Raw genomic sequence first — 23,838 nt, 5'->3', positions numbered from 1 at the left:
TTTAACATTCCACTTAGTTGGTACACATCCGATTTAACCCCGTGATTATCATAGAGTTGGTTTAACATTCCACTTAGTTGGTACACATCCGATTTAACCCCGTGATTATCATAGAGTTGGTTTAACATTCCACATCCGAGTTTCATAGAGTTGGTTTAACATTCCATCCGATTTAACCCGTGATTATCATAGAGTTGGTTTAACATTCCACTTAGTTTGTACACATCCGATTTAACCCGTGATTATCATAGAGTTGGTTTAACATTCCACTTAGTTGGTACACATCCGATTTAACCCGTGATTATCATAGAGTTGGTTTAACATTCCACTTAGTTGGTACACATCCGATTTAACCCCGTGATTATCATAGAGTTGGTTTAACATTCCACTTAGTTGGTACACATCCGATTTAACCCCGTGATTATCATAGAGTTGGTTTAACATTCCACTTAGTTGGTACACATCCGATTTAACCCGTGATTATCATAGAGTTGGTTTAACATTCCACTTAGTTGGTACACATCATTTAACCCGTGATTATCATAGAGTTGGTTTAACATTCCACTTAGTTGGTACACATCCGATTTAACCCCGTGATTATCATAGAGTTGGTTTAACATTCCACTTAGTTGGTACACATCCGATTTAACCCCGTGATTATCATAGAGTTGGTTTAACATTCCACTTAGTTTGTACACATCCGATTTAACCCGTGATTATCATAGAGTTGGTTTAACATTCCACTTAGTTTGTACACATCCGATTTAACCCCGTGATTATCATAGAGTTGGTTTAACATTCCACTTAGTTTGTACACATCCGATTTAACCCCGTGATTATCATAGAGTTGGTTTAACATTCCACTTAGTTTGTACACATCCGATTTAACCCCGTGATTATCATAGAGTTGGTTTAACATTCCACTTAGTTTGTACACATCCGATTTAACCCCGTGATTATCATAGAGTTGGTTTAACATTCCACTTAGTTGGTACACATCCGATTTAACCCCGTGATTATCATAGAGTTGGTTTAACATGACACTGTATGATTATTAAGTCAGATGTGTTAAACCCACAAAATACAATGACCAAAATAATTAAAATGTACTAAATTTAATAATCCATAAAAGCTGGAACATCGTTTGACAAAAACACAAGAAGCATTATTAAAGTTGGTTTAGTATATATTTCAGCTTCAAGAGACAGAAATCAACCCCCCCCCCCCATATTTCTTCTATAAAATACCTTTTCTCAAGCATTATTATGCAAAAAATGGCATTAGAATATATTACGGGAACTATGAAATCCCAGTGACTGAGTATAAAATTAAGTCACAGAGATATTTGCAGAAGAGAAAGTCCATGGAGTTAAGGGAAACCAAAAAACATATGGTCCACCATTGACATGACTGGCACGAGGAAATGTGTGTATGGCTATACACAAGTTGTTACTTCCACTTGAACGTTCTTACTACACTTAATACCAGATGTGATCATGCTGTCTGCAGATATTTATACTCACACAACTAAAGTCAACTTCCATGTCTTCAAATACGATATATTGCAAAGATGTAAAATACTGAAGTATTTTTTTCCCTTCGTAGGTAATCGTTTTTTACACTCTCAGAAAAGGAGGGGGCTCTCGGTTGGCCAGACCATTGACATTTCCATTTCAGAGACTTTCAGAGAGTTTATGGTGGTTCACCATGTGGGAAATGAAGATTGTCCTTCAAGGCTCACTGATGTCAGATCAGAGAAGTCTGAGTGAGATAGACACCAGTCTTCTCTCTCCTTGTGTCCTGCCTTGATATCTTGATACTAGCGAATCAGCAGGCGGCTGTTTGTGTCGTCACCGTTTATGGCTGATGGGGGAGGCGGGGCTGTCAGAATGCTGGCACGGTCCAATCTGGGCAACAGTTCTTCATTACAGCATTCTATAGGTGGAGAGAGGATTAATGGAGTACATAAAACTTTCAATTTCATTCAAGGAAATGTCCTATACTATATCACCCAGCAAGGGATATTTATCTGCCCTATATAGATATGGAATCACTGGTCACCTTAATAATGGAACACTAGTCACTTTAATAAATGTTTACATACTGCTTTACTCATTTCATATGTATATACTTTATTCTACTATATTTTTGTCAATGCCACTCCCGACATTGCTCATCCTAATATTTATATACCTCTTAATTCCATTCTTTTACTTTTATATTTGTGTGTATTGTTAGATACTACAGTACTGTTGAAGCTAGGAACACAAGCATTTCACTACACCAGCAATAAAATCAGCTAAGTGTGTGTGACCAATAAAATGTGATTTGATTTGAAGTGCTGCCCTCTCCTGGCCAGTTGGTGCAGTGCATATTTCTGATTTTCATTCAAATCTAGTTTTACATGTGCCGAACACAACAGGTGTAGACTTTACAGTGAAATGCTTAGTTACCTGCCCTTTCCCAACAATGCAGAGTTAAAGTGAGAAAAAAAGTGCTAAATAAAAAAAGGAAATAATAATAACGAGGCTATATAGTCCATTAGGCGTGGAGGCAAGGCAAGCTTGGTAAAGAAGCTGGGCTAGGTGTTAGTGAGTAGAGGGACATGAAGACAACTGCCCTGAGCGTTCAGAACTGAAGGGACCAGAGAGGAACAGGAAATATGGCAGATGTTCCCCAAGCACATCAGAGACATTACCATATTGCTCACTCCAATCCAATTCCACCAGCCTTAAACACCTACGGGTAGGTATGGATAACTGTATTTATGTATTTTTTCAGACCAGCCTGAGAGCTACGGGCCTGACACCGCCCTCCCAGCTCTTCTGTTCTACCCCAGCCTGGCAACTCCTGTAGTCTGAACAGTGGGTCTGTAATCCCGTTAGTGCCAGTCCAGTGCTCTTGGCGGCGTGGCCGGCCGAGGACAGAGGGGACAGACACTGCCTGGGGGTTGCTGGACTGGCTGGGACCCCTCACTGTGGGACTGAACAACAGATGAAACACAGTCTACAGTTACTGTAGCACAGTCCCAGACCTTTCTGCTTTGACGGCTACCCTACAAACTGGATAAAGACTGAGCACTATGGACATGAGTATGTACAGTCATGTGGACACAGTCACACCAGGCTACCAGCAGATGTAGCCGTTTCCTTCCAGCTCTAATGACAGGGAGCAGTCAACTCTCCATGAATGCTCTCAAGCCATATCAACTCCATCAATGACAAGACAATTTACTGCCAGAGTTGTGTTTGCAGCCATTCAAATCAATAATAAAGCTTGTATAAACTACTGATCAAACAAATCCCAAATTGTGTGTCCGTATTGTGAGTTGAGAAGGGGTTTGTGCTCCTTCTAGTAAGGCCGGAGGCCGAGGAGCAAGGCTAGAGGTGTACCAGTCAGGGTATTAGAGGAGCATATTAGTTACCTACTCACCTGGCTCAGAGCTGCTGCAGGGTGGAGGGGACCTTTAGAGCAGGACACAGTTTGATTTCTTTTTCGCTTTCTTCTTTTCAACAGGCGTTTTACTATTTATCTGTCTGACCAAGTCGTAGAAGATCTGCAGGGCAATACCATTGTTTAGTGCTTTGACACATTAAAAAGCCCAAACTAGCCGTATAAATCCAGTCTATAAGCATCATCATTTGAATCATTGGTCAGCAGTTTGATTATTTGTACTCACGTCGAGGACGTTGATCTTTGACTTTGCGGAGGACTCTAAAAAGGCACAGTGGTTCCACTGTCTGGCCAGGTTCTGACCCTGCTCCTTGCCCACCACCCGCTCATCCTCCAGGTCACACTTATTACCCACCAGGATCATAGGCACCTGGGAGAGGAGAGAACAGGGATGAGACAGAGACACAGAGAAAGAAGAGAACAGGGGATAACAGCAAAATGTTACTGAAGCATTTCACTGGGACCAGATGAAAAACACATGGATGTGTGAGTGAGTGAGTGAGTGAGTGAGTGAGTGAGTGAGAGTGAGTGAGTGAGTGAGTGAGTGAGTGAGATACTCTTTCAGACACATCCTGACAGTTTGTTCTGGCTGTCTAGGGAGGTAGGTAAAAGCGGAAACTATGACAACTCCGCAGGATAGAAATCAGCTTCCTGCCTGCTTCTCTGTGTTTACATTGCATTCCATGCTCCAGCTGCTCCATAGAATGATACTATGGATGGATGGAAATAACAGTTTGGGTCTCACGGTGCGTCCCTTTCAGATGATTAAGCATTGCACCTGTACTACCACTACTGTACCTCATTTTCACCTCGCAAAGTTGGCATTTCCTTCTCATTTAACTTCTCAAAGTGTTGCCATACAGGACTTCACTGCTGTCGCTTGCCTTTCTCTGACATTTGTCCAACTGCTAATGATGATGATGTAGTAGGAGTCAACTCCAAAATAATGGATTCCTCGACTCCTTGCACGTCGACTCCCGGTGTCGACTCCCATTTGTGTGTCAAGATGACTCCTAATATTCAGTATTTTTGGAATGGAGGAGACTGATTATGTTCTTTGAAGTACGGCAACTAAACACTTGCATCTTTCATAGCGAGCTAGTGAGGAACAGAGGGGGACAGTATAGGCAGTTCGGGCACTAGGCAGGCAGACAGAAAGGCCTAGTGCACGGTTCTATCAGCAATCAAAGGCTGTACCTCACAATTCCTTGGCTTGGAATGTCTCGCAACTTCAGTAAAGCTGGGGCTGTAATCAATGAACAGTCTAGGATACTGAGATGAGGGAGATGCAACACTTGGCTGTCACCCAGTCACACACACACAGTATCTGCTCATGTGCACGGGTTCACTTCATGCTGTTCACAGCCTAGTAGCCAGGGCATCAAAACAGTGGAGAAGTTGAGCCTCGCGCTTTAACGCTCTTAGTTGTTTTGGAAACTGACCCACTGTTTACTTTCTGCATCTACGTAAAAAATAATTATAATTGGTTAGGGGTTTTTCTTAACACTAAGAATCCCAATTTCGTTTAAACCTTTACACCTCTACTAGAAAGAGCAGCTCTGCATAGAAGTTGCTATATATAAGCATAGGTCGAGGTTCAGTTTTTCCTTCCCAGATCCTAACTTTAAGCATTAGAAGAGCAGTTTTTGCAGGAATGCAAGAACAGCGTTTGGGGGCAACTTCACCCTACTCAGGGTGGTATAAAGTGCCCTCTCTCACAGGGCTGTAGGCCAGACGACAGGAAGCAGATGTTTGGACTTGCCCTATAGAGGTAGCGTTGAAGTTTCAAATCCAAACAAACCCTCAGACTGGGCTGTTGAGCGACGGTTTCCCTAGAGTCCGAGTGGAACCTAAGGTACGCATTTCCAGGCTAGCAAATGCCAGAGGGGGAGGAATGTAGCTGTAGAATGTCCCCAGTCAGCAGCATAGAGACAGGCACTTTAAGCTGCCCGTGTCCAAGAGCCACACCGAGACGTACACATGGAGAAATCACAAGTCAGGCATGAACCTACTGCTCCAGCTGAACAGACGAGGGCTTAGACAGCAGGAGTCACAAGATCTCTTGCATAAGTAAGTTGTGACCAAAGGAAATACAAATGTAGTGGCCAGGTTTGCACTGGTCAATTATTTACTGATTAAAGCAATTGCATTTTGGTAAATCGTATAGTTACATTGTATCACATTTAGCCTTTAACAAATCCTACCAAGACTCCTCAAAGCTTATTATAGTGGGACATCTAAGCACCTATTTCAGAGCCTTGCTGTGTTCTGTTTTGTAGCTTGTGTCTTCTCTGTGGACAAAGTGTCTGTAATAGAGTGTGGCTAGACCATGAGCCCTCAGTGTCTCCACATTCTCCAACCCTGTGGTAGTAAATGGTGTGTGGCATTCCCATCAAGCACTTGGAGCAGCACTGAACTCACTATGCCCAAACTCAACCAAGAATCCATCGGGAGAGAGAGAGAAAAAAACACAGAAAGCATTTCCGTTGGTCATGCATTCCTGCAAGTGGCAATGAAAGATTAAACAGTCTAAAAAGCATTAATGCAACTGAAAGCAATAAACAACATATCTGATAGAACGGCCTGAGGCATTAATATTAGTCAGAAACATTTATTGCGGTCCCCCCCCACAAAAAAAGTCAAATTGACTACAAAGTGTAAATAGGAGAATTTTGGTCATAAAGTCAGTCTCGTCCAAAACAGAGGTTTGTAAGTGAGACTTACTTGAGGGCTGGGTTTTGATTTCAACAATGCTCACTTTCCCACTAACACAGGATACACAACTCGATCCAATCCAACCACAGAACACAGACAGTGAAACAGACCGATGGAACTGAGGCTTGCAAAGGTTTTAACCATGCATCTTTCCTACAACGGCCAAAGATGTAACTTGCTTTTCCCCAAAACCTCAGGGAGAGAACTGTCGCCAAGTGCGTTGTTGGAGCATGTGTTGATACTAGGATCGGGGGAAAAAAAGACAGCGCTTCTCTCGGATCAGTTCTCAATTCAAATCTTACCTTAACCTTAGAATTATTATACAATACTGACGATGGATATATTACCACCAATATGGCTGCAAATATTGATGCAGCTTATTCTAAAGCTTACCCAACCAAAATGCAAGACATCTCCGATTTGGCACGTCATTGCACACATCATGACAAATTAGACAGTAGCGAAATAGAACTCAATTTATTGAACATGAAATGTATTTCAATTAGAATCAAATGGGCCTATAGCATACTGTAAACTATTCATATTTTAATGCTGTCGTGTCAGTTTTCATTTGAAGCTTCTTTTTATACAGTGCCCTAAGAAAGTATTCACACCCCTTTTCCACATCTTGTTTTGTTAGACGGAATTTAAAAATGTATTACAGATTTTTTGGTCACGAACTACACACAATACTCATTAATGTCAACACGGAACAATGTTTTTCAAAACTTGTACAAATTAATTAAAAATTAAAAGCTGAAATGTCTTGAGTAAATAAGTATTCAACCCCTTTATTATGGCATGTCTAAATAAGTTCAGGAGTAGAAATGTGCTTAACAAGTAACATAAGTTGTATGGACTCAATGTATGCAATAATAGTGTTTAACATTATTTTTAAATGACTACCTTCCCTTCTCCTTAGTCGAGCAGTGAATTTCAAACACAGATTCAACCACAAAGACCAGGGAAGTTTTTCCAATGGCAATTCCGATTCCATGTTTAGCAGAGATCTCCTGTGTATAAAGTGACGCAGGAGGGCAAAAAAAGCATACAATGACACCTATGAAATCAAATTGGTCACATGGTTAGCAGAAGTTATGCGAGGGTAGCGAAATGCTTGTGCTTCTAGTTCCGACAGTGCATTAATATCTAACATTTAATCTAACAATTCCCCAACAACTATCTAATACTCACACATCTAAAACGGGTGAATGAGAATATGTACATGTAAATATATGGATGGGCGATGGCCGAGCGGCATAGACAAGGTGCAACAGATGGTATAAAAAGTCGGAAGTTTACATACACTTAGGTTGGAGTCAATAAATTAGTTTTTCAACCCAACACAAATTTCTCAAAACTATAGTTTTGGCAAGTTGGTTAGGACATCAACTTTCCAACAATTGTTTACAGATAGATTATTTGCCTGTATCACAATTCCAGTGGGTCAGAAGTTTACATACACTAAGTTGACTGTGGCTGTAAACAGCTTAGAAAATTCCAGAAAATGATGTAATGGCTTTAGAAGCTTCTGATAGGCTAATTGACATCATTAGAGTCAATTGGAGGTGTGCCTGTGGATGTATTTCAAGGCCTACTTTCAAACCCAGTGCCTCTTTGCTTGACATCATTGGAAAATCAAAATAAATCAGCCAAGACCTCAAAAGAAAACAAAATCAACAAGTCTGGTTAATCCTTGGGAGCAATTTCCAAACACCTGAAGGTACCACATTCATCTGTACAAACATTAGTACACAAGTATGAAGACCATGGGACCACGCAGCCGTCATACCGCTCCGGAAGGAGAGATGAACGAACTTTGGACCTTGTGAAGATGCTGGAGGAAAGGGTACAAAAGTATATATATATATATATTCACAGTAAAACGGGACCTATATCGACATAACTTGAAAGGCCGCTCAGCAAGGATGAAGCCACTGCTCCAAAACCGCCATATAAAAAGCCAGACTACAGTTTGCAACTACACATGGGGACAAAGATCATACTTTTTGGAGAAATGTCCTCTGGTCTGATGAAACAAAAATATAAATTTTTGGCCAAAATGAACATCGTTATTTTTGGAGGAAAAATGGGGATGCTTGCTAGCCGAAGAACACCATCCCAACCGTGAAGCACAGGGGTGGCAGCATCATGTTGTGGGGGTGATTTGCTGCAGGAGGGACTGGTGCACTTCACAAAATACATGGCATCATGAGGATTCAGCCTTGACCTGAATCCTAAAGAAAATGTGTGGGCAGAACTGAAAAAGTGTGTGTGAGCAAGGAGGCCTACAAACCTGACTCAGTTACACCAGCTCTGTCTGGAGGAATGGGCCAAAATTCACCCAACTTATTGTGGGAAGCTTGTGGAAGGCTACCCGAAACGTTTTCCACAAGTTAAACAATTTAAAGGCAATGCTACCAAATACTAATTGAGTGTATGCTGTTGCGCCTTCTTCACCACACTGACTGTGTTAGTGGACCATTTCAGTTTGTCTGTGATGTGTAAACGAGGAACTTAAAACTTTCCACTTTCTCCACTGCTGTCCCTTCAATGTGGATAGGGGGATGCTCACTTTGCTTTGTTTTGTTGATGTTGAGTGAGAGGTTGTTTTTCTGACACCACACTCCAAATGCCCCTCACCTCCGCCCTGAAGGCGGTCTCGTCGTTGTTGGTAATCAAGCCTACTACTGTTGTATCGTCTACAAACTTGATGGAGTTGGAGGTGTGCATGGCCACGCAGTCGTGGGTGAACAGGGAGTACAGGAGGGGGCTGAGCATGCACCCTTGTGGGGCCCCAGTGTTGAGGGTCAGCGTTCACTGTAGACAATGAACAGCATTCTTACATAGGTATTCCTCTTGTCCAGATGGGATAGGGCAGTGTGATAGCGATTGCGTCAGGTCGTCTTTGAGGACACGGCTAGGGATGCCGTCTGGGCCAACAGCCTTGCGAGGGTTAACACGTTTAAAATGTTTTTACTCACATCCGCCATGGAGGGGGGGTACTTGTTAGCGGGCCGAGACAGTGGCACAGCATTATCCTCAAAGCGGGCAAGAATGTGTTTAGTTTGTCTGGAAGCGTGATGTCGGTGTCCGTGACCTGGTTGGATTTCTTTTTGTAGTCCATAATTTCCAGTAAACCCTGTCACATGCGTCTCGTAGAATGTAGCTGTTCTACGAGTGGTCTGAAGCAGGTGTTAGATTACGAGCGTTTTCAAGTACAACGTTAAAGAGCGACAGCCTTTACAAAAACACAAATCCCTTTAAAAAATGCCTATGTGGCATCGATACAAGTCAGAAACAGCTATTTGTGTAAATGTTGACTACAAAATGTAAATAGGACAATTGGTCATAAAGCCAGTCTCATCTAAAACTGAGTTTGGAACATCCATGCGTCACAACGGGTAAATGAAGGTTGGGTTTTGATTTGACGATATCCATTTGTCCACTAACATGGGGCGAACAGCTGCTGTGAGAGCTCTCAATTCAGTAGCATAGACAGTGAGACAGACCTGTACAGCTGCTCCGACTGTTTACATAAGACAACATGTCGCACATTTTTTTACTTGAGAAACACAGCACCAAACACCTCAGTTAGATATAAAATTGCACAACTAAAAACAGTAAACTTCCTTGTCAAAATTACAGATTTCTTGAGTCATCTTAGATTCATTCTGGGTATTTTGAGGAAGTGAATTAGGATTCCGCATCTAAAGTGTCATATAGAGGACAATCCAAATGGGAATCGATCAGCAAACACAACAAGACTGAAATCAGTTTTTTTTTCTAATGAGCAACAGAAAAACATACGTGCCAATCAGAGTGTTCAGTGGCTCATTAATAATGCCGTTTGCCAAAACGATCTCGGAGATTTAACGGCAGACCACAAGGAACAGCAAGCCAGGGGGGAAACAAAGCCTTGGGCCAGACTACAAGGAACAGCAAGCCAGGGGGGAAACAAAGCCTTGGGCCAGACCACAAGGAACAGCAAGCCATGGGGGAAACAAAGCCTTGGGCCTGACCACAAGGAACAGCAAGCCAGGGGGGAAACAAAGCCTTGGGCCAGACTACAAGGAACAGCAAGCCAGGGGGGAAACAAAGCCTTGGGCCAGACCACAAGGAACAGCAAGCCAGGGGGGAAACAAAGCCTTGGGCCAGACTACAAGGAACAGCAAGCCAGGGGGGAAACAAAGCCTTGGGCCAGACCACAAGGAACAGCAAGCCAGGGGGAAAACAAAGCCTTGGGCCAGACCACAAGGAACAGCAAGCCAGGGGGGAAACAAAGCCTTGGGCCAGACCACAAGGAAAAGCAAGCCATGGGGGAAACAAAGCCTTGGGCCTGACCACAAGGAACAGCAAGCCAGGGGGGAAACAAAGCCTTGGGCCAGACCACAAGGAACAGCAAGCCAGGGGGGAAACAAAGCCTTGGGCCAGACCACAAGGAACAGCAAGCCAGGGGGGAAACAAAGCCTTGGGCCAGACCACAAGGAACAGCAAGCCAAGGGGGAAACAAAGCCTTGGGCCAGACCACAAGGAACAGCAAGCCAGGGGGGAAACAAAGCCTCGGGCCAGACCACAAGGAACAGCAAGTCAGTTGGGAAACAAAGCCTCGGGCCAGACCACAAGGAACAGCAAGCCAGGGGGGAAACAAAGCCTCGGGCCAGACCACAAGGAACAGCAAGCCAGGGGGGAAACAAAGAGCAAAAGGCTATGAAAAGAGTCAATCACAACAAAGTCCAGGGGCCCTATTGGCACACACAAAGAAAGTTTAGTCCCGTCCCCAGAGAGAGAGAGGGAACAGGAAAGAGAGAGCTAGAGGAAAGGGATTCTCCAGATCACCAAAAAAGGGCATCCTCCTCCTGAGAGAGTATCTGTCGAGGCCAGTTCTCTCACTATGCTACTCCAAACACAAGGAGGTAATACCAAGACATGGGACTGTGGTTAATGTGGAGGGGTTGCAATAATAATTGTATTATATTTCTTTTTCTCATTCTTGCTGTATGAGCTCAGTTGTGATTACACCGCAAAGACTAGTTCATGGGAAAATGTTATATCGTGCTGCGGCAACTATACTGGTTGGTTTTAACTAGCGGCAGGAGTTTTTACTGATCATGTGGCCCGATTAGGAATCAAGCTGGGTCCTAGTTATAAACCTGGGTCCTAGTTATAAACCTGGGTCCTAGTTATAAACCTGGGTCCTAGTTATAAACCTGGGTCCTAGTTATAAACCTGGGTCCTAGTTATAAACCTGGGTCCTAGTTATAAACCTGGGTCCTAGTTATAAACCTGGGTCCTAGTTATAAACCAAGGGGGACACTGGGTAATATGATACTCACATCTTCAGTGTCCTTGACTCTCAAGATCTGTTCCCTCAGGTCCTGCAGGTCGTTGAACGTGGACTGTGCTGTGATGGAGTATACCAGGGCAAAGCCCTGACCGTTCTTCATGTACAGATCTCTCATGGCAGTGAACTGCTCCTGTAGGACGGATAGACACACCATAAGCTCCGCTCTGTCATTACAGTTCAATACGTCTCTATCCTCCTCAAAGCCTCTTCATTTCACCATAAGTGATCCCCTTCTATAAATTAATTTAGCAGCTGCTGATCATTTTATCTAGTCTTGGTAGTTCTGAGAAATTATTAATAAAAACACAGACTGTGAAACATTCACTTACTGTGCCGGCTGTGTCAAGGATTTCAAGCATGCACTGCTGTCCATCTACCTCCACTTGCTGCAGAGGAGAAGAAAATACAATATTAGAGAAGGTACAGAGGAAGAAAAAGCACAACACAACATGTTTTTGATGCACAGACCAGCTGCTAGCAATCAAGTTACTCCTGGCCCTTCCTCCCTTACGGGACACATACCTTTCTGTAGGAGTCTTCTATTGTTGGGTCATACTTTTCCACAAAGATTCCCTGCACAAACTGGACTGTCTGTAAGAGAGGACACGGGCCACAAAAAGTCAGATCAACAAATCACAACCCATCACTAGCACAGGAATATGCAATCATGATGCTGTGGTCCTTCAGGCCTGGCTTGTGCTTTTATTTATTTAACCAGGCAAGTCAGTTAAGAACAAAGTCTTATTTACAATGACGGCCTGACCCCGACCAAACCTGGACGGCGCTGGGCCAATTGTGCGCCGCCCTATGGGACTCCCAATCATGGCCGGATGTGGTACAGCCTAGATTTGAACCAAGGGCTGTTGTGACACCTCTTGCACTGAGATGCAGTGCCTTAGACCTCTGCGCCACTCGGGAGCTAGTTGGTACACAAATAAAAGACAGACAGCTGGACTGAGCAGACAGACAGCTTTATGCTGTCACCCAGACTCACATCTGTTTAGCTATAGCACACAGTGGGTTTTCAAAGGACCATCGAGTTTAGTCTGCTTTATGCTTTATTTTTTTACCAAGGAAAATCTGGTATCGTCGTATCGCAGCAACAGTAGCAGGAACAGAGTGGTCGGGGCCAGAGTAAAATACTCACCAGAGCGGACTTGCCCACGCCTCCCGAGCCTAGCACCACTAGCTTGTATTCACGCATGGCAGGATCTCTTCACGGGACAGCCCAACAGTCTGCACAGACAAGTGAAAGAGACAGAAAAAGATTGTAAAACAAGAGTTTTCCCAGTAAGATCGTAGTCATTCCCGAATTTAGCATGGTTGGGACAAGTAGCAACATAACAAAGGGAACACCCATTAGTGGAGCTCCAGGGCGGAGGTGGTGAGGAGTATATGACCCCAGATGACCCCACCCTTTTGCTAACACAAACCAGCTGTGGGTGTGAATGGATATGCTTGGGTTTTAGGCCGCCTGCTCCAATGACACAACCATCTGGCCGTTATGCATGCAGGCAACACACCCTGTAAGATTCAGTTTATGAATACAGTAACTGAAATCCATTGCTGTACGTCACATGGGCTTGACAACTGGGTCTATATGCAGGCCTATCTTTCTGCTAAAGTAAAGTGAAGAGGCTAGCTGGCAAAATCCGTTGGCAGATAGCCTAGTGGTTAGAGAGTTGGGCCAGTAACTGAAGGGTTGCTAGTTCGAATCCTGAGCCGGCAAGGTGAAAAATCTTTAGTTCTGCCCTTTAGCAAGGCAGTTAACTGCCCACAACAGCAGCTCCCCGGGCATCCAACATGACAGCCCCTGCACCTCTCCAATTCAGAGGGGTTGGGTTAAAAGCGAAAGTAAAGTTTCGGTTGGGCCTTGTATGCACGCAAGATGATAATAATAAATGTATACTTATTTATTGTCAATGTAGAACCACAATACCGCCCAACACTGCTCCTCGTGTCCTTCTTTTGACAGCACAAGCCCTCTAGGGCTAAAACACTGAGGGGAGGGAAGCTCCTTGACCTTCAGCTCCCGACACCAGACAGTCTCATTGGATATGAGACCAAACAATCACTTAAGGAAAGACTAATCCTCCTCACCATACAGGAGGTGCAGGGTTTCTTTTTTGGGGGGGGGGGGCAAGGGAAAGCCCACACAAACAAACAGACACACACACCTACTGAGAAGAAACAGTCTACCCGTCAGTGGAGTTTCTGTTCCACACATCGTAGTCCTCATGAGCCATGCGAAAACTGATCCTTTTAAAAGCAGAGGAGGACAGACTTAGCTATTAGGATTATTATCGCTGAGGCATGCTGAAGATGTAGGTTTAATGTCACTGGTAGCGTAATAAATGTTTCAGTTCAAATGATGTGTGAAAAACTGTCAACTACAACTAGGCCTACTTTCAAATAGATGTGACCAAATAAAATAAAATTTAATTTGTCACATGCCCAAATACAACAGGTGAAATGCTTACATGCCCTTAACCAACAATGCAGTTAAGAAAAATAAGTGTTAAGAAAATGTACTAAATAAATGACAATAAAAAACAAAACAATAATGAGGCTATATACTGGGGGTACCGGTACTGAGTCAATGTGTGGGAGTAAAGGTTAGTTGAGGTAATATGTACATATAGGTAGGGGTAAAGTCACTATGCATAGATAATCGTAGGAAAGTCTGCTCCAGTACTCATGCTTCCTGACTGCACTCCTAGCTTTCATACTGGGCTGACCTACTGAAGTCCCTCAACAGCACACACGTGTACTGCAGGCCATGTAAGGACATCTATTTAACAACCTCAATCTCTCTCCCACTCTACTCGTCCTCAATATATCTCATCACAAAACAAACAGCCAAAAGAGCACAGGAGGTTGGTGGCAACTTAATTGGGGAGGACTGGCTGGTGGTAATGACTGGAACAGAATAGGTGGAATGGTATCAAATAGATCAAACACATGGTTTCCATGCAATTCACGCTGTTCCAAACATCATTATCAAATCAAATTTATTTATATAGCCCTTCGTACATCAGCTGATATCTCAAAGTGCTGTACAGAAACCCAGCCTAAAACCCCAAACAGCAAACAATGCAGGTGTAAAAGCACGGTTATGAGCCGTCCCCCCCCTCAGCATCCTCCACTGCTAAACAGTCTTTCCCCTCATAGTAACTAAGAAATAAGGAGAGTGAGCCACGCACCAAAAACATGCTGAAACCATGACATCACCAACATATAACTCACTCTATGGACAGAGGTATGTCTCCATGTAAGGCTTAAACTGGGAAGATAAGTTGCACAGACAGACAGCATGTCTTAGCCATGTCACAAATTAGTCAAAACAGTATACAGATTATTGGTGGACACAATTCAAATTGCGTTAATAGCCACACTGTAGTAGTAGGTACTCTGACATGTAGCCTATACTTCAGCAGGCTATTTGGAGTGGGGGGGGGGATTTCCTAGGATGTTGCTGGTAATCCAGTGACAATGATAGTGAAGCTGTCACTGCGCCTGACACCACACTGACTGGCAGGTTCCTCTATCTCTCCAGACCAGTAGAAACCACACTCCTATAATTTGAGGCACCACTTTACACTTACATAGCAAGTATCTGTTCATTACACTCCCCTATTACCCTCTGCTAGCAAAGCTAGCACTGAATACGGTTGGAGTCAGAAGAATTATGGTCAACCACTTGTGGTTCAGGAATTAATGGGGCTAAAGAATGGGCAAAATCTACACAAACTGATATTATTCAAATTGCCACGATAAGGTCACGTCTTCTATCATTACTCATTCAAAACAACTCCACCCTGAAATCACTCTACTAAAATGTCAGGAAATTACAGAAAAATGCCCCACACAGTCAGCATCAGCCAGAGAGACAAAATCACAAGGTTAGATGAGCAGAAAATCTATCCTATTATGAGCTAGTTTTTATTTGCACAAATCCATACTGGCCCTTTGTTTTTGACAAGAGAAAAGTCCCATGGTAATCCTGTGAAAAACAGGATTAGCATACATTAACATTGAAACATTTGTCTGAAGCGTTAGCCCAGATGTCCTTCTCTGTCGTCTCGGCTACATTCTAATGTGATGACTATCTTCTGGCTCACAGCAGGCCTAGAGGTTTTAGGGTTGATGAGGCTGAGGGCAATCTCCACTCTAAACTCTGGGCAAGTCATTCATTAAATTTAAACCAAAGAGGCAACAACTGTTGGTAGTAACCGTCGTGAGTTCAGAGAGGGTTTAAGCAAACTGCTGATGTAATCACTGACTGAAACTGCCAGTTGAAACTAGTACAACACAAAAACCACATGGAAATTGGAGATATTCGTACATCACTGGTTAGAGGACAACCTGCAGAACACAGTCAGCTACATTTAGATACAGGGATCCTCAAAACAGAGAGAGAAATTAAACACTGTTTTGTCATTCACTCATCGATTATCAAGTTGAAATCAATTGTTTGAGGGGGAGATGAGGTTGCATGTCCTGTTAAAACTATCACAGCTCCGACCTCCTGAGTGGCACAGCGGTATAAGGAATTGCATCGCAGTGCTTGAGGCGTCACTACAGCAGACCCAGGATCGATCCCAGGCTGTGTCACAACCGGCCGTGACCAGGAGTCCCATAGGGTGGCGCACAATTGGCCCAGGGTCACCCGGGTTAACGGAGGGCTTTACTTGGATCATCATGCGCTAACGACTCCTTGTGACGGGCCAGGCGCCTGCAGGCTGAATTTGTTGTCAGTTGAACGTTGTTTCCTCCGACACATTGGTGCGGCTGGCTTCCGGGTTAAGCGGACGGGTGACATCCACGGCTCCCGGCGATCACTGACTTACTCAGGGGCAGAACGACAGAATTTTACCATGTCGGCTCAGGGATTTGATCAAGCAACCTTTCGGTTACAGGCCCAAAGCTATGAGGCTGGGATTAATGTGTTCATCACTGGTTAGAGGACAATTTGTAGAAGACAGCATTTTGATTCCAATGGGTCGCCATCACAGTAAGCGTAATGGAAAACTTATGTTAATCACTTCCATTGATATGATGCTGAACAGGGCAAACATTTGGGACTGTAGCACTAAACCTTCAGACCTCATAGCGGCAGTCGACAGCCTTTCTATAAACTAATTGGTACAGGCTAGTGTGTCAGCGGTGGAGCTCGAATGATTGCCCTCTGTCTCATGGAAATAGTTGCAGTCATTAGCTGTATATAGTCAGCTAACTAGTTGGTCATTTTGTCTTGTTTCTACCAATGTAATTCATAGCTAGTATGTCAGGCAATAAAGGTTGTGTGTAGAGATAAATTATGGTTTGTCATGTTTTCTGGGTGGATATGTTCATAGCTTATACATTGCCTCGTTTTGATATTACTTGACAGCTTAACTGTTGTGTTAGGGTAGTAGATGCCCGCGCAGTATGATGAGTTGGATATTTGTTTACATAGCCATCAAACAAGTTGCTTGTTTTGTCCTGTTTCTACCAATGCAATTCATTGAGAGTGAGTGAGTGAGTGAGTGAGTGAGTGAGTGAGTGAGTGAGTGAGTGAGTGAGTGAGTGAGTGAGTGAGTGAGTGAGTGAGTGAGTGAGTGAGTGAGTGAGTGAGTGAGGGGGCCTGTAACAGTATCATGAAACCCCTTATTAGGAAGAAAGTATGTGTATGGTTGAGAAAAAGGAAGGAAGGAAGAGAGAATGAGATGTTCCTGATTACAATTGTATCCTATTTGTTGCTCCTCTCCCATCTTGAAAATTCTCAGTATTCAGTATACTGAGTATTATCAGTATTCAACAGCAGCAACCTAGAATTATATTGGGGTTTAAAGGGTCTAACACTATTCAAAGGCCACAATAACCTATATATGATTGGTTAGATGAGGACTTGTTGAAAGCTTATCTATATTTTGGAACGGTGAATGTCGGGATTCTGCAATCATAGAAAAGGGAATGCATATTTTTCCTGTTAGTTAACTAAAACGAATCACATTGGCTGCTATTTAAGAGATAGTTTGATTGTCAAATCAGTGTACTGGTGTGCCAGCGACTTTTAGAGAGACCGCCCCAAATGATCAGTGCCGTGAGAATGAGAATTATAGCTCAATTCTAAGATCTGCGACCCCCTACGCGTATGGGATATATGATTCCCCCCCAATTCGATGTGGTTAAAACGCCAGTTTGCATAATGTAGTTAAACATACTGCCCACACAATGGAAAGTAGCATATACTATACTTTTAATTATTTTCTAATATCTAAATCAATCTTTATTTAACATGATAGTAAATCAAGTAAACGTATAGATTTGTTCAATAATGACACATTTATCTTTAGTTTAACCATTTAGAGATGTTGAAATAATGCGCTCTAGAAAGAGTTTTCCATAGGGACCGTGCAGCAGCAGCAGCCCATTCATTTGACTTGCCTACTGTAAATCCCTGCCAGCGACACCCTCCGAGCTGTTTTACAGCAGCGGGTATCTTGGCTACATCAGGAGAACCAACAGACATCCACATGTCAACCTAAACTAAATTGTTATGCAGCTATGATCTGGCCTCTTGCAAGGTGGTCAGTTGAAATCACATGAGCGGACAGACAGATAACTAACAAGTCAAGTACTACAGACTAACAATCAACACCTAACAAGGTAATTAATTTCTCTAGCTAGCGAACAGTTGACGCAAGTCAAACTAACGGTACCTAACTATTTAGAATAAACTTGATTAACTCAAATTAGTACATAACGAACGTTAGCTACACATACGGTACCTAAGCAAGTACACTTGTGTCGTAGCCTTCAAGTAGGTCTAAAACTAATTCAAAATACAAATGCCAGCTAAATGTTACCTAACTAGCTTAATAGCTTGCTAGTACGCTAATAGTTAGCAAACTGTTAGCGACTGATGATTGGTCGACGCTTCACGAGTTAACGTAGCTAACTGTAGTTACGTGCATTCCTGTGCCTCTGTACACAATACAAAATCTAAAACTATAGTACACATCTTTGGATAAAGTTATTTTAAATAGCGAACAGACGTGGAATGTATCTTATCTAGTAACATATGTTTTCCACAACCCTATAGTTAGCTAGCTACTGACTGTTAGCTACCTGCCCTTCCGCCTGGCCTTGACTAAAATGGGAGTGCACTACATACAGCTTCTAGTGGGCGTTTAAATTTCTCATCTCAGTAGCTAAATGCAGCATATTCACTAACAATATGTCATGTCTTTCTTTCTAACTTACATACAATTGTTGCACCGACATTTTTTTACGCGGGTGGCTTTTTGACGTCCAAATAAAGTAAGCATTTTTACTCTCACCGTTTCTCGCTCCACTCCGCCAGTCTGTGTATATCCAAAGACGTTGGATAAATGAAGATGGCTCACTCAGGCCATTTACCATAGGAAAAAATGTGTCAGTTCCTGTCTACTTAAAGGGGTGTCTCTTCCATAGAAACCAACGTTTACTTGGGTCATTGAAAAAATAAATGAGAAAGTGGGATGTCTCGCTTCTTTTGCGTCTCTGATATCCCCGGTCCGGCCCCGTGCGCAGGAGACGTCCTTCCTAACTATTTATCTTATAATGAAAATGTGAAATGTTGCGCGTGTTCCATTTGTGGAAGCAGTGGATGTGCCACATAAGGAACAAAAGCTTTTTTTAAATCATCAACATGGCCCATGACAGTCCCTGGCAAACCCAATCAGTAAACTCGGCAAAAAGCATTTAAGCAAATATGTCAACTTTATTATCAAACCATCTCTGTTAGTTTGAGTCTCCTTTGACTTCCTCCTCACAGACTGGGTCACGGCACCTATGTAACCGACTGTGTGAACAAAGCAAGTTTTGAACATTGACAATAGAGTCAAATTGATGCAAGAGTTATAGAGGCACACCCACACATTGTGTGCAGATGCATGTTAACATTTTTGAGAGAATGGAGATGGCATGTCACAGCGGTGACTGACACATTTCTTTCATGCTCCTCCAAGAACAGAAACATTTTTTTCCAACTGTTATTGGGCTGCATTTCCTCTTCAGATTTCCTGTAGCTGAGGACAGGTTTGTGTTTTGTGTAAATGAAGGGGGGGGGGGTGCTCACATGAGTTAGTCTCCAACAACCCCTGGCAGTCAATTTTCACTGAAAAGAAAACTGTGAAACATGGACTCTTTCAGGATATCTAGTGTATACTGCCCTCTAGAGGGTGACATGTTTTAGGTTTTATGGTTTTATGCCTTGAGAGTTCTCCAGGCTGAGATGGCAGTCTCTTGAATAACATAAGCAACACAACACCAAAGCAAATGGTGTAAAAAATACATACTGAGGTTACCTAAGATCAAGTGGTATGGTGAGAGTATTGAAAACTTAGATGAAAAGCTATTGAGGATGATCGCGGACTATATTGCCACTCCTATTTGTCATATCTTTAATCTGAGTCCTGGAGGGAAGCAAAAGTCATTCTGCTACCTAAGAATGGTTAAGCACCCTTTACTTTTGTTTGACCAGATACAATGCAATTTCACTGTAAACAAATTAACAACAGACTTTCAGCATGCTAATAAAGAAAGGGCACTCAACATGTACTGCACTGACACAAATGGCTGATGATTGGTTGAAAGAAATTGATAAGAAGATTGTGGGAGCTGTATTGTTAGATTTCAGTGAAGCCTTTGATATTATTGACCATAACCTGTTATTGAAAAAACATACAGTATGTGTTATTGCTTTTCAACCTCTGCCATATCATGGATTCAGAGCTATCGATCTAATAGAACATAGTTTTCTTTAATGCAAGCTTCTCTAATGTTGAACATGTCAAGTGTGGTGTACTGCAGGGGAGCTCTCTTGGCCCTCGAATGTTCTCTATTTTTACTAATGACCTACCACTAGCCTTAAGTAAAGCCCGTATGTCTATGGATGCTGATGATTCGATATTGTACACATCAGCAACCACAGCTAGCGAAATCACTGCAACCCAAAACAAAGAGTTGCAGTCAGTCCCTGGGTGGCCAGTAATAAACTGGTCCTGGACATCTCTAAAACACTGTATTTGGTACAAAACATTCCCTAAGTTCTAGACCTCATCTGAATCTCATAATGAATAATGTGACTGTTGAGCAAGTTGAGGAGACTAAATTACTTGGTGTTACCTAGGAATGTAAACTGTCATGGTCAAAACATATTGGTTGTAAAGATGGAGAGAAGTTTGTCCTTGATAAAGAGATGCTTTGCTTTTTGACACCACACACCACAAATCATGTTTTGCAGGCTCTAGTTTGATCTTATCCTGATTATTGCCTAGTCATATGGTTAGGTGCTGCAAAGAAAGACCTAGCAAACTGTTGCTGGCCAAGAACAGAGCAGCATGTATTGGTCTTCATTGTAATCAGAAGGCCAATATCAATACTATGCCTGCCAATCTTTCTTGGCTAAAAGTAGAGGCCGACTGCGTCGCTTCTTGTTTTTCTAAGAAACAATGTGTTGAAAATTCCAAATAGTTTGCAGTCAACTTACAACACTGACACACACCTACCCCACAAGACATGCCACCAGGGTTCTTTACACAGTCCACAAATCTCAAACGAATTCAAGGAAACTTACAGTATTATAGAGCCATGATTGCATGGAACTCCCATCTCAGATTGCTCAAGTGAACGGCAAACCTGGCTTTCAAAAACAGATAAAGTAACACCTCACGGCACAACGCAATCCACTATTTGACCTAAATATTTTGTGTATATGTGTGTATTGACATATATACTGAGTGTACAAAACATTATGTACAGTGGGGCAAAAAAGTATTTAGTCAGCCACCAATTGTGCAAGTTCTCCCACTTAAAAAGATGAGAGAGGTCTATAAGTTTCATCATAGGTACACTTCAACTATGACAGACAAAATGAGGAGAAAAAAATCCAGAAAATCACATTGTAGGATTTTTTATGAATTTATTTGCAAATTATGGTGGAAAATAAGTATTTGGTCACCTACAAACAAGCAAGATTTCTGGCTCTCACAGACCTGTAACTTCTTCTTCAAGAGGCTCCTCTGTCCTCCGCTCGTTACCTGTATTAATGGCACCTGTTTGAACTTGTTATCAGTATAAAAGACACCTGTCCACAACCTCAAACAGTCACACTCCAAACTCCACTATGGCCAAGACCAAAGAGCTGTCAAAGGACACCAGAAACAAAATTGTAGACCTGCACCAGGATGGGAAGACTGAATCTGCAATAGGTAAGCAGCTTGGTTTGAAGAAATCAACTGTGGGAGCAATTAGGAAATGGAAGACATACAAGACCACTGATAATCTCCCTCGATCTGGGGCTCAACGCAAGATCTCACCCCCTGGGGTCAAAATTATCACAAGAACAGTGAGCAAAAATCCCAGAACCACACAGGGGGGACCTAGTGAATGACCTGCAGAGATCTGGGACCAAAGTAACAAAGCCTACCATCAGTAACACACTACGCCGCCAGGGACTCAAATCCTGCAGTGCCAGACGTGTCCCCCTGCTTAAGCCAGTATATGTCCAGGCCCGTCTGAAGTTTGCTAGAGAGCATTTGGATGATCCAGAAGAAGATTGGGAGAATGTCATATGGTCAGATGAAACCAAAATATATAACTTTTTGGTAAACACCCAACTCGTCGTGTTTGGAGGACAAAGAATGCTGAGTTGCATCCAAAGAACACCATACCTACTGTGAAGCATGGGAGTGGAAACATCATGCTTTGGGGCTGTTTTTCTGCAAAAAGACCAGGACGACTGTTCCATGTAAAGGAAAGAATGAATGGGGCCATGTATCGTGAGATTTTGAGTGAAAACCTCCTTCCATCAGCAAGGGCATTGAAGATGAAACATAGCTTGGTCTTTCAGCATGACAATGATCCCAAACACACCGCCCGGGCAACGAAGGAGTGGCTTCGTAAGAAGCATTTCAAGGTCCTGGAGTGGCCTAGCCAGTCTCCAGATCTCAACCCCATAGAAAATCTTTGGAGGGAGTTGAAAGTCCGTGTTGCCCAGCAACAGCCCTAAAACATCACTGCCCTAGAGATCTGCATGGAGGAATGGGCCAAAATACCAGCAAGTGTGTGAAAACATTGTAAAGACTTACAGAAAACGTTTGACCTCTATCATTACCAACAAAGGGTATATAACAAAGTATTGAGATATTTTGTTATTGACCAAATACTTATTTTCCACCATAATTTGCAAATCAATTCATTAAAAGTCCTACAATGTGATTTTCTGGAGAAAAAAATTCTCCATTTTGTCTGTCATAGTTGAAGTGTGCCTATGATGAAAATTACAGGCCTCTCATCTTTTTAAGAGGGAGAACTTGCACAATTGGTGGCTGACTAAATACTTTTTTGCCCCACTGTACACCTTCCTAGTATTGCCCTCAGAACCAACTCAATTCATGAAGGCATGGACTCTACAAGGTGTCGAAAGCATTCCACAGGGATGCTGGCCCATGTTGACTCCAATGCTTCCCACAATTATGTCAAGTCAGCTGGATGTCCTTTGGGTGGTGGACCATTCTTGGCACATAAGGGAAACTGTTGAGCATGAAAAACCCAGCAACGTTGCAGTTCTTGACACAAACCAGTGCGCCTGGCACTTTACATTTACATTTAAGTCATTTAGCAGACGCTCTTATCCAGAGCGACTTACAAATTGGTGCATTCACCTTATGACATCCTTTCTACCATACCCGTCGAAAGGCACATAAATCGAATGTCGATCACCCTCTGAATGGCACACATACACAATCCATGTCACAATTAGAGTGGCAGCGTAGCCTAGTGGTTAGAGCATTGGATTAGTAACCAAAAGGTTGCAATTTCAAATCCCTGAGCTGACAAGGTACAAATCTGTTGCTCTGCCCCTGAACAAGGCAGTTAACCCACTGTTCCTAGGCCATCATTGAAAATAAGAATTTGTTCTTAACTGACTTGCCCAAGTTAAATAAAGGTTTTTAAAAATTGTCAGGGCTTAAAAATCCTTCTTTAACCTGTCTCCTCCCCTTCATCTACACTGATTGAAGTGACATCAATAAGGGATCATAGCTTTCACCTGGTCAGTCTCATAGCAGATGTCTAATCTTTTGTGCACTCAGTGTATACTGTATGTAACCGAGCCTAGACACTACTGAATATAAAAGACGGCCTAGAATAGATCTGTAGTTATATTTTTTGTCTTATGTCACATTTCATGATTTGTACGGACCCCAGGAAGAGTAGCCGCACAAGCCACACGATGAGCATACTCATGAAGTTGCACTCTGATCATTTGAAGGTTAAATAAAAGCTACAAAATA

The 23,838-nt window shown here is 42.7% G+C and overlaps 1 protein-coding gene across 4 annotated transcripts; it reads right to left on the bottom strand.

Annotated features, from left to right (window-relative positions):
- Positions 1-1,103: 1,103 nt before the first annotated feature.
- Positions 1,104-18,999, bottom strand: LOC124003093 (ras-related protein Rap-1A-like). 4 transcript variants are annotated; one of them, XM_046311144.1, is made up of 8 exons: positions 18,841-18,999; positions 12,663-12,751; positions 12,038-12,106; positions 11,845-11,901; positions 11,505-11,645; positions 3,680-3,823; positions 3,425-3,556; positions 1,104-1,935 (listed from the first exon to the last, which is right to left on the bottom strand). In XM_046311144.1, exons 2-7 carry the CDS (start codon positions 12,717-12,719, stop codon positions 3,467-3,469), a joined length of 558 nt encoding a protein of 185 aa, XP_046167100.1. In that variant the 5' UTR covers positions 12,720-12,751; positions 18,841-18,999; the 3' UTR covers positions 1,104-1,935; positions 3,425-3,466. The 4 variants fall into 4 exon arrangements, with proteins under 4 accessions (XP_046167100.1, XP_046167099.1, XP_046167101.1 ...); XM_046311143.1 differs by having other exon boundaries at positions 3,433-3,556; positions 18,841-18,998; XM_046311145.1 differs by lacking the exon at positions 18,841-18,999 and adding an exon at positions 13,693-13,763 and having other exon boundaries at positions 3,433-3,556.
- Positions 19,000-23,838: the final 4,839 nt, after the last annotated feature.

The sequence above is a fragment of the Oncorhynchus gorbuscha genome, linkage group LG18 (genome assembly GCF_021184085.1).
Source record: "Oncorhynchus gorbuscha isolate QuinsamMale2020 ecotype Even-year linkage group LG18, OgorEven_v1.0, whole genome shotgun sequence".
NCBI lineage: Eukaryota > Metazoa > Chordata > Actinopteri > Salmoniformes > Salmonidae > Oncorhynchus > Oncorhynchus gorbuscha.
This window is presented reverse-complemented; position numbering and strand designations above follow the sequence as displayed.

Coding starts and splice junctions, on each gene's coding strand:
- LOC124003093 (XM_046311144.1), bottom strand. CDS start 12,719: ATGCGTGAATACAAGCTAGTGGTGCTAGGCTCGGGAGGCGTGGGCAAG. Junction 11,902..12,037: donor TAGAAGACTCCTACAGAAAG/GTATGTGTCCCG, acceptor TCTCCTCTGCAG/CAAGTGGAGGTAGATGGACA. Junction 11,646..11,844: donor TCCTTGACACAGCCGGCACA/GTAAGTGAATGT, acceptor TCCGTCCTACAG/GAGCAGTTCACTGCCATGAG.